An 18,112-nucleotide genomic window follows, 5' to 3' on the forward strand; every position below is an offset into this window, starting at 1 on the left:
CTTCAAGCACTAAGCAAATTTAGGATATTTGAAATATAGAATGCCAAATTTAAGACATCAACTATTTTTATAATCTATAGAAATTGGGGATCTATAAGGAAATAAATTTGGAAACATTTCAATTTATAAAGACGCAAGAAATTATTCTTACAATACTTTCCTTTATAATTTCATTTTAGCAATCAATTGGATAAATTTGTTGAATATTTCCTTCTTAGATTACATTGTGTCCTTATTCGCTACTGAAAATGGAAGTAAGTAAGAAAATGGAAATATAACTGGATATAAATTTTTCCTTTTTCAAATCACTCTGAACATGTTTCGGATACTTTGAATAAAATGTATTGTAGCTTCATGGAGATTATACAGCAAATTAAATAAAAGATCATCTGTAAATAAACAGGCTACCTTATGAACTGCCAAGATATATATGTATTCATTAGTTTTAATTTAGATATTATATTAAAATGTAGAATTGTTACAGAAACTGTACATCGATTCTAATGAAACTTCTTATATTTGCTACTTAGACCATGGGGAAGACGTTTCCTTCGGAAAAAATAATTTGAAACTTTCCCAATTGATGGCTCTGTACTGCATTAAAACCATATGTTAATGAGTAGTTTATTTAATTTTTCTATAAAGGCAATACATATTGTTCGAAGAAACCATTCGTCCGCATAGAACATGCCACTGACAATGAAAGCGTCATCATTAATTGTAAAGCTACTTTATCAGAATGTTCCATGCTTGCTCAATGTTTACCGTCGGATAAAACATTTAAGGAAATGATCCATGTCCGAAAATGCAGTTAAAGGCATTATGCTTGTATTTGAAGATACCGGTAATCTGGATGTTGCACCGGTGAGAGAATAACGTGTAACGGAGCCAGAAATTGTGGAGGAAGCCGCAATTGCAACAATTGAAACATCTGTAATTTCTTAGAGTGCTATTGTAAATGACCGCTCAATAGAACGAGCATTGAGCATTCCATGAGCAATCGTAAGTATGATTTTACTTAAAATTCTGAAGTTATATAATTACAAGATGCATTTCGAACCATAATTGAAACTGCATGATTACTCTGCATGTTTTGATTTCTACTTGCGTTTTTTTTGGCAAGAAATATAAGTGCATCAGTACTAGCCACCGCATATCTTATAAAGAAAACGAAGCTAATTTTCATTTAGATGGTGCTGAGAACACAGAGAACTGCCATATATGAGTTTCCACCAATACTCATGAAGGCCACTACATTCGCCATGCATCGGGGTATGGTGAAAATTCACGGCAAATTTCGTTGCTGACCAATGCTTCTTTGATGAAATTGCAGTGTAAAGGTTCGGTAGGTGTACAATTATCAGCGAACGGTAGGTATACAGTCACCAGTACTAGATACAACTGGCTTCTGGAGGATCAGGTTGTCCTTTGATTAAAGCAAAGTGGGTGTTGGTCACCACAGTGTTAAGCAAAACGATGAAACTGATCATACGGCAAGACGTGTAAAGAACGTGATTTAAGCTTACTCTTCTGATGAAAGTGTCATCTGATGTACTTTCCCATTTATATGGCAGCAGAGTAACTACATTTGAATCCTTGCAACTTCTGCCTGTGAAGTTTTCTCAAAGATCACGTTTATCACGAGATTGCAACTAATGAAACAGACTTGAAAGCCAGCATCGTTCGAAATGTATTCTTAATCCCCGCTAAAATGTTTAGTGCAACCGTTGATAACGAGGTGGTACACTTTTAGCATATTATTGATCAACAAGATGGGCTCATAGAGCACAATTGTGTACAGAAATTTTGTTTTTTTTTAATTGTTACTTTCCCTTTTTTTCCCTGTTACTTTCCTTTTTTTCTGACTGTTGGTGACATTTAAACTATATTTTCTGACAGAGACTCGGCCCCCTGCTCTAGGTAACAAATATACGAAGTTTTATTCAGATCCGCTCTGTAGAAATGGAATTTTAAATTTCCGAATATAGTTATTTTAATTTTAACCGACTTGTGCAAATTATTGTTATCGAATGGATATTTTTTGAAATATGCTATTAAGAAGAGCCTTCATTTAAAATTAGAAAGTCTTATTTTATTTTAATAATTCAAAATCCTCTTTTGAAACTGAAATATTTTTTATATGTATTATAGATAACTTGTTCAGAAAATTTGAGTTTTTAGTCAAGATTTTCTTTCCTAATCTTTAATTTGAGGTGATGTGAGATAGAAGATAGAAATGAGTATACTCCCAACAAAATCATTAATGATATACACATGCGAAAAAATTTATTTCTACCACTTTTGGACAATTTTGGTTTTAATTTTCTATTATTATTTTCTGAATAGTTAAAAGTAATCTGTTTTTTTTACTGAATTTATATTGTTAGCCCTGAATAATATAGCGCAAAATTATTTTAGAATAACTGTACAGTAATCGGAATGAAAATCAGATTTACACATATGTCATTATTAACTAGGAACATAGAGTTGTAAAAGTTTTTCTACGAATTATACTGTGATAATGGAAGGCTGTGATAATGGATGGAAAGAAATATACTTCATGGACGATAAATACCTGCTGGAAAGTAACTTAGGAGATATTTATTCCAAGACCATCAGGCTTATTCTTCTGGGTAGCCATATTGAATTCTTTCCATAGCTTCTTTTAAAAGAATGGAAAATAAATGATTAAATAAAAGAACTGTAGCTGATAGAGTAGAATCCGAATTACGTCCCTTGAATTTGAAAAACCTACATGTATCTCTAACTATCGTATTACGGGGGAGTATAGGACTATTGAAACATCTGAATTTGTCTCGGGGCCATCAGCAGGACATGTACTGACCGAAGTGGGGATCTCTAATTAATGTACAATTAATTTTAGTGGCATCAATTGGTGTGGGTTACAAAATTCTGTACATCATAAAAAACATACAGGGTGTTCATTAATTATTGTCGGGGTTTCCGTACCTCATAACTTTCGAATAAAAAATATTACGCAAAAACCGATTACATATTCGTAAATTACAACTCAAAGAATTTTATTAATGATATTAAAATGTAAAGCTTGCACAATTTGCACTTTGTAGGCATTCAGTTGAAGGCGGTTATGGAGAACGTTTCATATCGTCGTATGTGCTCGGTTTTCCCGCTCCCTTTCGGTGTAGAACGCTACCAGTTTCCTGAAATTGTGTTAACCAGCATCTGATAGAATTATCCGAAGGAGGATCTTTCTTCTACGTGGTCCTGAAGCGACGTTGAGTAGTTATGACTGATTTAGTTTCGAAAAACCACAATACACACATTGCTTTTTCTTGCACGGTCGCCATTTTTATTTATGACGTCATAATTACCCAGACTGCAAATGCGCTAAGATCGCATTGTTGCCACGTAAAATTCTTTGAGTTGTAATTTACGAATACGTAATCGGTTTTTGTGTAATATTTTTTATTTGAAAGTTATGAGGTACGGAAACCCCGACAATAATTAATGAACACCCTATATATCGATTAAAATGTACGATTCATTTCATCGGAATATTGCCCTTAGAATCTTATAAAACGTATCAAAAATGCTTTTTAAAAAAATGAAAATTAAAATAAATCTTTTTGACTGAGTAAATAAACTACCATAATGTCATCCAAGGAAGAAGTAAACTTTTCGGAGATTCCTTTGCCAAAATTCTTGGGAACCATTTGAATAGAATTTACGTTACATTTTTATGCATTTCTAATTGTTAGTAATTATGTTTTTATTTTTTTCATCATAGTGACAATTTTATTGATGATGTTTATTATGTTATCCAGGTTTTAACTATTTTAATTCATTTTTGCTGGTAATTATGATGATTCGAATTCAATTTGATAATTGATTTCGTATTTCTTTAGGAACTATTGCAGAATTTATGAAGTCTTTTCATAAAGGAATATAAAATTAGTATTTTTTTAATAAAATTACTTTAATCTTCTACATAAAATTCAATGAATTAGAATAGTTAATTTTTTATATTGAAATAATGGTTAAAAGATGAAATGTTTAATATTTATTATTAATGAATTAATCTGTTCATAGGTCCCCAAAAAAGGTTGCACAAGGAGTGAATATTAATTGATATGACATATTTCTCATTCCTAACGCAATGCTCATTCGGAATAACTCATTAAAATAAGGTCGTTGGCTGGTTTTTATCTATTATAACTATTTATTGATATGCGACTAACAATAACGGTAATGAATATATCATTGAAATTACAAATTTTTTAAAAAATGTTTTTTTTTTACCATGAACAGTTTTTACCTTGAGAGATGGAAAATAAATACCTGTTCAAATGAAATTATCTAAATCCTTTTTGATCTAATTGAGGTTTCTACATCCGATAAGTTAGGAATTAATTTAGAGTTTCGATATTCAAATAGAAGATTCTTTATTTTTGGTTTTCTGGTTTGCGAATGATTTGTTGAACATTTCAATTGCTAAGATACCGATTATTACAGGTTCATGTAACATTTAAGTATTATCACAGGTTCATATTACAGTTTTCATGTGAATAGTGTTGCCTTGGATTTGCAAACACCCACTGATTGCAGTTATAAAGCCATTAGATTGCATTACAAAGTCATTTTAGACCACCATTGCAGGTCTAAAATGACCTCTAAATGACCATCACTTGTAAACATAGTTTCATCAGTGATGCAAAGAGAATATTCTGTTCTCGAGTTTTTCGAATGTTTGCTCAATGCGGCGAGTTCTGATTTACATAATGAGATCACAATTTAGACACTTTCCTTTTGATTGATTGAGTGTAAAATTTGATATTTAACCAACAAAGAAGATGTAAAGTCAGAGGAAATTTCATTTATCAGCGACATCGTATATTTCAGTTAGTGTGTTCATAAATACGCGAATCTCACCAACTATTGACTTTGTAAAAATTGCTGTTAATATTTGGTAAAAAATTTATAGTAAATATGAAATTTCTGTTTATTAGCTATATTTTAAGATTCTTGAATTATCAAATTTATTCTCACAAGGACAAACCGATTTCTTGTTGCTGTATTTCGTCCGAAATTTGATAGAAACCCACAATTTTATAGCAAAGACAGCATACCATTGTTTTTGCCTTTTAAAGTTATTTTTTTCTTGAATCATTGTTTAACAGACAGAATAAATGGCAGGCATGATACCAAAGATGCGTTTTTCGAACTCATTAAAAATTTGAAGCTTTAATAAAATCAACCTGTGATACGGACCTGTTGCATCCTCAGTGATCCCTCCAACGATTGTACATTGCGTTTGTGCCTTCGTGCTCATGTATTAATATTTTTTGACTTAGTATGCCCAATAGAATCACCTCAATCTTTCCTACATAACCAAAGGCTTGCTTTTAATTTGAATGATCAGAACGTCGCGACAGCATAGAGTGGAACTATTGCTGAGTCCCAATGGCCATCACCAATCACGGACAACCGTTCCGGTAGAATTGACATTCTGCCATTGGCAGAAGACTACTCGATCCCATACCATTACCATATCAAGGATGACAAAAACTGGAACGGCAAAAACCCACCACCACACAGGCAGGTTTTCATCAATTTTTTTAGGTGCCCTCGATGGGTTTCTTGATTTAATAACATGGATTCATTATAAATTATTGAACAATTGCTTTGAGCACAATATGGCTAATAATATATAAAAAAATGAGGTTAATTGGACACATTTGCAATTCAAATTGAGTTTGATAAACTTGTCCAATCAAGATTCTGAAATCAAATCTTGCACATTATATGCACTTAATTTGTGTATATCTTAAGTTTTTCCTTCTTATCTGAAAAAGGGTTAATTATTTCCTTCATATAGCTACGGAAGCAAGATTTACGAGTTCCGGTGAAAATAATAAGTCAGGCAGGAAACTATCGTTTCCTCATTCGCATGGGTGGTGGAATTTGGTGATAAGAACAGAAGGTCGGGATCATCAAATTAAAGTGTAGAAAGCACGGAAATCATTTATTAAAGTGGCTCCAGAGGTGAATGCAACTGTCGCCATGGAGCTGAAAATTGTCTTTCTTTTTCTTTTGATTGGTAAGAGCACGATTTCCCATTAATATTAGCTGAATTCCACAAATCCTTAAAAAAGGCATCTTTCGATGAATGTTAATCCTCAATTGTTAAAACAAACTTTAAAAAAAATCCCGAAAGTTATTTTTACAAAGCAGTAAGATGTAGGATATATATATCGATATTCTGTTAGTTCTGTTCGTTATGTTCTGTTCCAATAAATAATCAAAATTTAATGCGAGGAAACAGTACGAAAATTTTATGATATATGCATTAATTTATTTGCTTGTTGTTTACTTTGAAATAATTGCAATGCAAATGGACTAATAAAAAAGTAAAATAAATGTTTAAATCTTAAATTCAATGAATTTATTTAATTGAAATTAAATGTTTTATTAATTATGGTCGGTACAAGAGTTTCATTGCCTAAAAATTGTTTTCATTGCTTTTGTAAAATCTCCAAAGGGATATTTATATTTTAGAATTTCCTTTTTCATATATTAAAAATGATAGAATAGTTAAAACAAATGATTTAAAAAATCTTTGATTTCATATGAAAGATATGCGAAATATATATTAAATTATTAATATATAATTAGTTAAGAAGTTTGGTGTTCTAATCAAAGTTTACATCAAATGTTTTTCATGAATAATGTGCCTTAATATACAAAATATCGAAGGCAGAACTTCCTTTTTATTGAATTTAATTATTTGAGAGAAATTCAGTTTGTAAAAAGTTTTAACTTTTCAAAGCTTAGTATAAAAGAAAAAAAAATAGACAACGAAAATACTTGCATCCCTATTTATGGAAATCTATGTTAGATGTTGAACAATTTCTTTCTATATTTTGTAGCGTTATTTAATATTATATATTATCATATGATATTATAAATATTGTATGATATCTTACTATACCATGCAAAATTTGTCTTCAACATTGAATCATGAATTGATTTACCCTTTTGATTATTAGAAATCTGTTTCCTCTTTTGCAGATTTTTCAAAAATTTTCAACTGTATATCAAAGATTTGCAATATATATTCTGAGAATGAAAATATAACAGTAAAGTTTTATCTTAAAATACTTGATATTTTATCCTATACTTGGAGACTTTTAAAATTCTCAAAACATCAATTTAATATCAAATTGTAATTTGCTTTCATACTTTCAGCTTTCGCCTACGGCGAACAAGAGTTAGAGGTTGAAGAGGACGAATGCGGTGACGAGAAAGCAGGTGAATGTATAAAAAACCTTCTTCTTGCTGTTTTGAGCGATGAAAGCGATGAAGAAATTTGTAGGTAAGAAGCATTGTTTGAACAATTACACTATTAGCAATTTATTTATTTTATTAGCATTTATTTATTGCACCATTAATAACTTTTCTGAATGGTTAATTCATGTAACTTTAGTCAAAAGAACATATATAGATATTGTTAGAAAAAAAAAGGCATTTTCTACGGCTTGATTCATCTTTTAGTCTATATAAAAGAAGTGCGAACATAACATTATTATCTCAATAACATTCTTCTATAATGTATTATTAATATTTAAATAATATAGTGTGACCATAAAATAACTTTCCCTGTTTGGCGGCTTCTACAGATAAAACGAATGAACGAAATGAAACCACATTTCATACACAGATTGTGAAAGGCATGCAGAGATGAATTCCTCAGAAAAAAAATTAATATTAAAAGTTGTCGATAAGAGAAATATTGGCGCTATTGTCACGTTCGAACGTGGACATTTGCATATTGAGATGGATTATACAAAATTCCTAGTGCGTGCGTGGCAGCAGCGCTTGTAAAAAGGAAAGAACAAACAACCTGTTAGCAGTCTGTTTTTGACTATTGATGTGTTTTTGGTTGTTATTCGAGATTGTGCTTAATATGAGCCCTACCTTACCCCAGCATCCTCTAATGGCAAAAATGTTCTACGTTAGACAGTGTAATGCCGTGGCTGCGCATAAGCAAACTTGCATGTCTTGAAATAGAACTTAAGACGGGTTGTTATGAACATCGAAACCGACATAGTTTACGCGCAGCAGTGGAGAACGTCATACACCGTATACAATATGTTGAACAGAAGGAAGGTCAGAATATTGAAAATGTTGCATGGTGTCCAGGAGACCTTAATGTTGATGAATAAAATATTATTTCTGCGAGTTTCATGAATTCATTCATAACTATACTCCCACAGTGCCAGTATTTCCCCTATCGGCAGCTTTTGATACTAATATTTTTTCTGCGGAATTCAATTTCCCCATGTTTTCCACAGTCTGCATATGGAATGTGATTTCATTTCGTTCATTCGTTTAAGCTACAGATCCGTTAAGCAGGGAAATCTATTTTATTGCCACCCTGTAGTTTTCTATAATGTAAAAGCCAAATTTTAAGAACTGGAAAAAACACGTTAACCTTGTTTCAGGCCAACTGATTCATCAAGGATAGAAGAGTTGTTGACATGAATATCTTTTTCAGAAATTGTTTTAGAACAGTCTTCCGAAGCTAAAGCGAACTTTTAGAAGGACGAAGATTTTCTTTTTTAGCAGAAAGTGCATTTTGCTTTACAATAACGAAAGCAAAAGAATGATTGAAACGCAATTTTATTAGATTGCTAAAAAGTAATAAATTATTTTTTGTCAAAAATTTGAGTTTCAAAATCAGAAATTGTAAGAAATTAGTAACTAAATGTTATAACTTTATTAAATTAGAATTTTTAAGCCTATTAATGTCGGAAATCTTTGATAAACGTTTCGGAATATTTTTTCTCCTGATAATCATTGAATTTCTTTCCATTTTTTCAATGTATCGCTTTTTTAGCATTTTTTGTTATATTTAGTACACTAATAAAAGTGAGTTTTTTTTAAAAAAAAAAAAAACATTTTTTTGTACTAGAATATTTTTAACTTTTGAAGCTTATATGTTCCAATTAAATCTTTAATTAATTACTATATTATTTTGCAATCAATTTTTCTTAAATTCACAATACGATAAGAAATGTCGTATAAAATTAAAAACAGGTGAGAAATTAACAATTTAGTTCTGAAAATAATGGAATATTGAATTGCTTTCGGAAACACATTACTATATTTGAATGAATATTTCAGAATTCCAGTACATATGATAATGAGTGCAAATTCGATTACAAAATTGTAATTAGGAACACGAACCAAATAAATTTATGCCAAAGTTTGCAACATAATAATAATGACAAAAAAAACTAGCTGCATTCAAAACTATTTAAAGTTACAGCTGCCGCTTAGTTTTAAAGCATTATAGTTGTTGCAAAAACATAGTTGCATTAAAAAATAGTATTTTTCAAAATGTAATGATCGTGTTAGTAAAATATTTAAAAGTTCTTACTTGCTAATAATAATACAATAAACTCATTATTATTCTTAATATGCAAACTAGTAAAAACGCGTAATTTAAAATTAGAGTTTAGTTCATTCGTTTCTAATAAAGAAATATATTTTAAGAAATTTGTCCCTTCAATCCATTACATATTTGTTTGAAACGTTGTTTGCAAAAACTTTCATTTAACAAAATGAAAGTTTTGATCATGAGTATAATATCATACAGATTACGGATTTCTGATATAAATAGGCTTCTGTTTTAACTTTTATGTTTGGGAAAAAATGTGACGATTTATGATGTATATATGTAAAGAATATGAACTGTAAGGAAAGGGTAGATAATGAAAGTTTGTGACTTCATCATTGCTACATCATTGATTAATCAATCTACATACTCTTACAGCAACAATATTTATATTTTATCAAAAAGGCTGGAGCAAGAATGTCTGAAATTTAGATTCTACATAAAAATTAAAAGATGAGTGATACATACAAAACAAAAATTTTTTGGCTAATAATTTCTGAAAATCAAATCAGATGAAAAAAAAACAGTAATTCCTAAATTTTTTTTTATTTTATTAGAAACGTTGGTTGCGAGTCAGTTGATTTATACGGTTAACTAGCAGTACAGGAGTGATGGAGCCAATGTAATTGAAACTTAAATCTTAAAATAATAAAAGAATGATTATTTTCGCACCCACTATCAAAAATCATTACGAAAAACAAATTTTGGGTATTTATTAAATATGAATAAAAAATACTTCTATCGAAACAGTTTTGTCATTCATTCCTGAAGAGAAACTCAGCTAGTATTGATTCAGCTTTTATCGGCAGAAGGTTTTAATAAAACCAATACTTTTGGTAGATATGTACATATATCTGATACATGTACGCATATCTGATCTGATCTGAATGATATGATATAATTTTACTCTAACGTATTTTAATTATGAGCATGTTATAATTAGACCAATCACATTTAATGTATAAATCACTACATCATTGGAAGGTTGCGTAACATGACATGCACACGTAGTCCTACATACATTCGATGCAAATATACGTTTCACTAACACCTTCAAAACATAAAATCTGAATAATAACGAACTAAATCTAATTGAGGAATACGTCGTTCATTGCTATTGACTTTGTTGCTTTTGGTTCACTTAAGGAAACGTTGCCCTCAAAGACTTCATAATAGACTGACATCTTCAAACTACCAATCTGCTTGTTACTGCCACATAGATGCACTATGTACCAGTGAAATCTCAAAACCACCATTTCAAGTAATGCTACTAGAACCATAGCACCACTTTCATTAAAGAGCTACTTATAATAACACATTATTCGCATATAACTCATTTTAAATTAATACATCTACTCTACATTTACTTTCAGCTCATTTTCTGAAATTCTGTATTGTAATTTACTTTTGATGATTCAACACAGCGATTTTGATCATCATTGAAAATTTAGGTATGAAAGCTGTCATTTATAAAAATACTGGGTATAACATACCAATATTATTTAAATTTTCAACATGCACAGATTGCTATTTCTGAAGTGTGCTCAGAAATAATTTTATATTAAGAAATGCAATTCAATATTCATCTTTGGTAATAATACAATTCCTCTAAAATTTCTGAGATGGAATTTCTTACTAATGACATGTTTTGCCATTCCAAAATTTTAAAATTATTAACATAAAAAGATAATATTCTAAATAAGTTACCAAAAAAACTCTATTGATTCTACATTACCACCTAATTAATTCTTTCAATACTTTAACGTGCTTTAAGAATTTATATTTATCTGAATTCCAAGAAATGCAAGTAAACATACACGGAGAAAAAAATATATATTAATGATATTCACACAACTAAACATATTTATTATTTTTAATCGCAAGGCACAGCTATCATTAAACATATTTAGATAGAGAGGGTTTTTTTTGTGTTGTTTCATTGAGCAGAGAGTAAATTAGAGAATGCGTTTTCTGCTCCTATTTCTGTTACCGAATTTATTGTTAAATTTGCAACGACTCTACAAATTAGATTAAAGGAACATATTCGTTTAACAAGCAGTTGATTTCGAGCTTTTATGTTTTCGAATAAACGAATGATAGTCCTAAAATAACGACGTAAATTATTTTTAGTTTTATAACAAGGAGTCACTAAAACGGAAAAAAGGCATTAAATTTTTGATTAAAAAAAAAAAAACTACAATATTATCGATGTCTATGTCGTATACAAAACTATAGCAAACCAAATAAATAAAAATTGGTATATTTTTATCAGTCAAGAACATGATGCCAAATATTAACCGAAACGATAGTTAGAAATACATTTTTATTTTGAATATGTTTAAAGAATTTATTATAAATTTATTTAACTATTTATTGCAGAGTTCTGAAGGAAACATCACAATGCCTCGATGAAACTGCTGACGAATGCTTTGGCGAAAACATCGATAAAGAATTAGAGGATGGATTGCGAGAGCTCAGGCAAATTACTGCAACTAACTGCCCTCGAACTGGTAAGAAATTATATATCATCAAGATGTGTTTCTTTGTAATGTATAATCAAGCGCAGATAACCAAGAGCATTTCAAATATTTTTCTAAAATACTTCAACTTTTTTTATATACAATAAATAAGGCTACTGGTATTCGAGATTAGAAGTTCCTATTGAGAAACTTGTATCATTAGTTATAAGTTAGTTAGTTTAGTTTAGTTATATTAACATACCGTTGTGAAGCAACACTATGGCTATTTTGGGACGGACCTCGTAATTTTGAACCGCGATCAGATGACGAGGACGACACCTGAGCTGGCACTTCCTTCTCCACACCGCACCGCACCACACCAGTGGGAGGACGTTTGGTCTGACGGATTTAACGTGCAACAGACCCCCTTACACGACGGCTATTCGGTGCAATCGGGTCACGAACCTGAAACCCTACGGCTCACAAGCCGAGACCTTACCACTAGGCCACCGCGGCCCGAGTCATTAGTTATAAATGTTAACTACAACAAAGACGTTATTTTTTTAAACTTCCATCGATTTTTAATGATGCTGAGCATGAAGGGAATGTAGATACTCTGCTGATAACTTAAATATCATCAATTTCATGATATTTTTGAAACTACAATTCTCATTTAAAGTTTATTTTTGCATGTAGAGGGTATGAGACTTTGGAAAGCTCCATATTCTGCTCTGCCTAGCACAATCCAACTCGCACCTAGAAATCAAATACATTGAACAGTTACAGTTATTTGAATTAACTCCACCTGTTTCTTGAGATTTGTTTATTGATATTGACAATATGCGATTGAAGGGATTTAAAGAAAATGAGTTAATCTAAAGTAAAACGAGTTAATTTTTTCTGTTTTGGAATATATCGTTATCTCCATCGCAGAAGAATTCATGCATATCTACTTATCGTCAGCATATAACAAATGCTGGACCCATAATGATATGAAAAAAGTTTTCTGTAGTAGGAGGGACATAAAAATTGTTATATACTGACAACAACTTATATACTGACTGTGTTACTGTATTATATGCTGACAATTGTTATAGACTTTCCAACAAGTTGAACATATTGCTTTTAATATAATGCTATATGTCATTTTCTTTTTATTATAACGTTTTCATTTTTATCTGAATTTCAATGAAATGGAAACTAGACACTTATATCTAATTAGAAGAACCAATTCAAATAATTGACCGTTATTATTGTTTGGCTTTATGGTCCAAGTTCTAGATTTTCGAAGTTATACCAAATATATCATAACGAAGCATAGCTAATAAAAGCCATATAAGGGCAAATAGTGATTTGGTTATAGAATTATTTTTTCGTTCCTTTCTTTTTTGTCACTCCCCCCTCTCCCCCCAACCATTCTTGGCTTAAAAAGGCAGAAAAGCACAGTGATTTCTTGTCTTGTAACTCCATTAGCTGCATCCCATCGCTTCGTAGCCTATTAATGAGAAGATCATAAAGTTAATAAACCTATCAAAACAATTAAACAAGTTAAAACCTTACTTTAGATTGGTAATTGGAAACATATATGTTCGGGCTGTGTTGCCGTCTGCTAAGATATGTGCCGGCATAATATCTTGTCGTTGTGACAGTGTTACTAATATGACTAGCGCTCAGGAAATAATGAACTCAAACTCTGAAGTGTAAAAGTTTTTTTTACTACATCTGTGCCGCTCAAATTTATGAGAGATTGACACTTATTAGTGCTATCGATATAATTTAATTTAATACAACATAGGTATGAAGTTATCCGATATAAAATGTTGTATGCAATTTCTTTCCAGTATCATGGAAGTTGTATACGTCACTACCATACCCATTCTATTGATGTTTGGACAAAGTGGCTCATCGTTTAAAAAATTTTTGGAGCTATTAAATGCATTTCGTGAAGGAACGTTTTACTCATAGAGGCTGGAAGTAGTTTAACCTTTGATTATATCCCGGCGATTAATACTAGATTCTAAAAAAGAATGAGCCACGTCAGTAACTTGGCATCTACAGCAGAATAGTTCCAGAGATTCTAAAAGCGATAAATCTTTGCATACAAACCATCATCAGACTTGGTACTGTTTTAGTGCCTCCTCCAACGTGGAAAACAAATTCAATAATGGTGGTGACGGAATCGAAGAGCAATAAACGTTTCAAACTAGTAACTGTGTTATATTCGACCTCTTTTAAATTTAAAGCTCTTAAGTTCTAAAGAAACTTTAAAGAACACAAATGTTAAGTTTTCTTATAATGTAGCATTTATATCTTATACAGGTTTATCTATTTTTAGAAGGTGAAATACCCGATGAAATCGAACAATGTGTAACGGGTCTTGAAGATGAGTTGATTGAATGTGTCTCTGACAGCGTTGCAGATGCTCTGAATAATATTATTCAGTTGCCAGGTGATGAGGAACCAGACGAGAATGAAATCAAATGCTCGTAAGTACATGGTTAAGTGATTGCATCATGTATGAGGCGAATGAGAAAACGGATAAAATGCTGCTTAAATTATCTAACAAAAAGAATTATTTTAATATATATGACTGGGATGGAATGCACAACTATTTGGGTACATATCTGCTCATATCATGAATGAATTCATCATCAGGTTAAGTTTTCTATGAATTCTTGGCGTGACCTTTTAAAAACTTATTGGTTAGTTCATTTTATACAACAGTGTATTGAATGATTACCAGGTATATTAAGTTTGTTTGGATTGGAATCATGTCTGAACTAAGAGCTGAATTGGTTTCGACAATGAATGTTCTATGGATCCTTCCTGGCAAATTCAAAAAGCTTGTCATTATGTAACAAGTGATGAAAGTATTACAAAAGTATTTAAGAAATGTAAATTTATATCCGTGTAGAAGAATGCATTATTATTTTCTGGTTTTGCCATTTCGATATTCTTTTATTATATGTATATTATTTCTGAAACATAAGTCCAGTCATAACATTTTTTAGAGATGTGGCAAAAAAGTCAATAAATTTGTCTCTAAAAATTTCAGAACATTTTACAGATAGGAGCATGAAATTTTTTGTCATTGTAAATGAGTGTAAGAAAAATGCTTCATTGCTTAGCAGTTTTTCGCAATGAAGACCGTAAAAGAATTAAAATTTTGTAACCTTTTATTATTATTCTCTATAGAATCTAACGAAGCCTATTCATCCGGTTGAAAACTTTGATGAAACTTTGCAATTGGAAGTATATATTTAATTGCAGTAGTTAAAGAACTAAACTTTTGATACACTTTTTTTGGGATATTCTATATATTTCTATTTGATAAAGAATTCATAATTGATAGGAAAAAAATTAAATAGCTTTGTAGCAGATGTTTGAGAAATATACAGACATTGTCCAACTATTTTTGATGGCATGAGATGTAGGATTTACCTTTTCGTATGTTAAAATCTATTATAGGAATAAAACAGGGGTTTCTTTGAAAATGCCCTCATAAATGCGAAGCAATTTCATATATCGGGGATTCGCTTGATACGGCATCACAATGTCAAAATATCCGTGCACACTTGAGGAAAAGAGTTTTGCACATTCGACGTCAGATTAAACGTGCACCAGGGGCATATTTAGGGTGTTTCTTTGTTGAAAATTTTGTTGGAGTCTAAAACCTTTTGCCGAACCCGAGATTTTATACTAAGGCAGCCATTGCCTACATGGAAATTACTTTTTGAATGAAATGACTAGTTTCAGTGGACTGAATTTATACCATATAATTTTATTAAATATCTTTCATAAAACTGCATTGGCAACAGTAGGGATTTTCAAAATAATGTCCATCATTGTTTTTAAAATGAAAAGAAGCCAGTGTCGAACGATATTGATATTTATTTCGTGCACTTCTAATTGATCATCTTTTAATGTAATTTATAAAAAGAAAGCATAAAAAACTACAGTTTTCGAAAATACAATTAGATTTATTGAAATTTTACAAAAATTACTTTTTTTAAGCATACAACAATTTTTCTTGATTATCATAATAAAACATATCTGAAAGATATATCTTAAAACTTATTAGTAACATACGGTGATAATTTTTTTCATTAACTTTTTCTTGTTATTTATTACGTACCATTCTCATTTTTAAACCACAATTCCACTTAAGCTAGATTTTTCTTTTTAATTTTGGACCACTGGTTCAAAAAATAATACCTTGCAAATGCAACTTAGCTTTGCACTATTAAGAGCATGACAGCGATTAATCGCTAAAGATATCATGTTTATTTCAATCAGAAATTAAACGCCTAAAATATCGCCAAAAATTTCATGTTAGTATATTGTCCAATGACATATGGTTATACTCAAGTACCTTAAGTAGTTGCATATTTTTTTACTTAAAATCCCATTAAAAATATTTTGAGATCTCACCTAACTATAATCTAAATGTTAATAATGATGAAATTATATTGAAAATACATTTCTTTCCAACGATACATGAAAAATGTGGTATTTTAATTTCAGGATGTACGAATCCGTGTCCAGATGTGTGGTGAAAAAGGTTGAAGACAGCTGTGGTAAAGAAGCCGCCCAACTTGCTCTGGCAGAAATGACCGATGCTCCTGAGGAGATTAAGGAGAGTTGCAAATTGCCTTCTACCAGAGATGCTCTGAAAGGACTCATGTACGACATTGCCAAAAAGAGGAAGAAGTAAGCAATGGCAGTGCTTTGGTTTGCTTTATTTTAAGCATATTGAATTGTCCAATACGGTCTGAATTTTATTTGTAATTCTTCATCAAAAAATGCTCTTTCTTGACTGAATTTCTTTTCTAATGATAATAAAAGTCAATACTGATTTTATGTTTGTCTATTTACTTCCAATTTGATCTTCCACCGTGAGGGGAGGGACACCACAGATTTGAGGGCGATAAGTTTCAGGCATGGTGGTTGGTTCTCGCCACTCGAGTGGATACAGAAATGGTGGGGATCCGCTACTTCATACCAATGGCCCGGGATGGGTTGTACCGTAGTCGATGATGACCCTTAAGACTCAACCTTAGTTCCCGTTATTGTTGTTAGGGTTGTCCGATCATTCAAATTTAATCCGAATCCCTTTAATTAGGCTTGAGGGAATAGCCTTGTGTGGTTTCCTTCAATTTGATTATGGTGACAGTTTCTTTAAGTATGCAGGTTTAATTTTTATCTCAAAGGTTAATAAATGGCTCTATTTTTAGTTAACGGATTGATCACTGATGAAAGAAGTTTTTTCATGAATGTTTAAAATAAGATTTATTTTTAAGTTGTTCATATTTCCCCTACTAAGCATTTCCTAAAATTTTATAAATTAATGAAGATTTTTAATTTAAATCTTATATTTAAATACATTTCTTTTAAATTATATTAAAAAAATTCCCACATTAAGATAACTGTGAAGTAATATTTAAACTCGAAAACGTTTTTTTGTTTCTAGTTTATTTTTAGGAAAAATTACTGAAAAATCGTATCGCCTTATTGAGAAAATAATTAAAAAATTCTTATAGGTAGATATTAAAAAAGATTTTAAAATATAGTTAAAATTAAAATTGAAAGAATATTTTCGCATTTCTTGCATTACCTCCAAAATTAATGAAACTAGAAAGCTCAAATTCACAACACATTAATTTCAAATTTTACTTCTTGGGTAGTATACGACAATAGCACAATTATTTTAGTCTTGTTTTGAATTAATAGTGTATTCTGCAGGCAATATTATAATTGATTAGCCAATATATTTTCAATTGAAGTATTTTTTTTAAAACCGTTGTCATGTGTCTTATATTTCGAATTCAAATTTTATTGAGTATTAGAATCCAGTTTTTAAGAAACCTATAATTAAAGAATAAATAAATTTAAGAAAACTGTTTAAATAACGGGGAAAAGAGGTAAATTTGAAAAAAAATATAACAGAAACAGTAAACCTTTGCAAGAAGGATATTTTCAAGTAACTGGGCATTTTATGTCATAATATATCGTGCGTGTTATAACATCTGTCGAAAATGGAGAGCAATATACATTCATTTCACGTTACATTAATCTTTTGCAAATGTATTAAATCTTTGATGACGATCGTAAACTTGACAACTTCTCTACCTTGCTATTCAGTTGAACAGGTGATATACAAACGCATACGTTGCCTAAATAAAACAGTATCAAATTTGTTTGTCTTACTGAAGTA

General features: G+C 30.7%; 1 protein-coding gene across 1 annotated transcript; it reads left to right on the plus strand.

Moving 5' to 3' along the window:
• Positions 1-5,919: 5,919 nt before the first annotated feature.
• Positions 5,920-16,758, plus strand: LOC129961825 (uncharacterized). The gene is made up of 5 exons (XM_056075406.1): positions 5,920-6,079; positions 7,228-7,354; positions 11,819-11,949; positions 14,234-14,384; positions 16,423-16,758. Exons 1-5 carry the CDS (start codon positions 6,043-6,045, stop codon positions 16,610-16,612), a joined length of 636 nt encoding a protein of 211 aa, XP_055931381.1. The 5' UTR covers positions 5,920-6,042; the 3' UTR covers positions 16,613-16,758.
• Positions 16,759-18,112: the final 1,354 nt, after the last annotated feature.

The sequence above is a fragment of the Argiope bruennichi genome, chromosome 2, assembly GCF_947563725.1.
Source record: "Argiope bruennichi chromosome 2, qqArgBrue1.1, whole genome shotgun sequence".
NCBI lineage: Eukaryota > Metazoa > Arthropoda > Arachnida > Araneae > Araneidae > Argiope > Argiope bruennichi.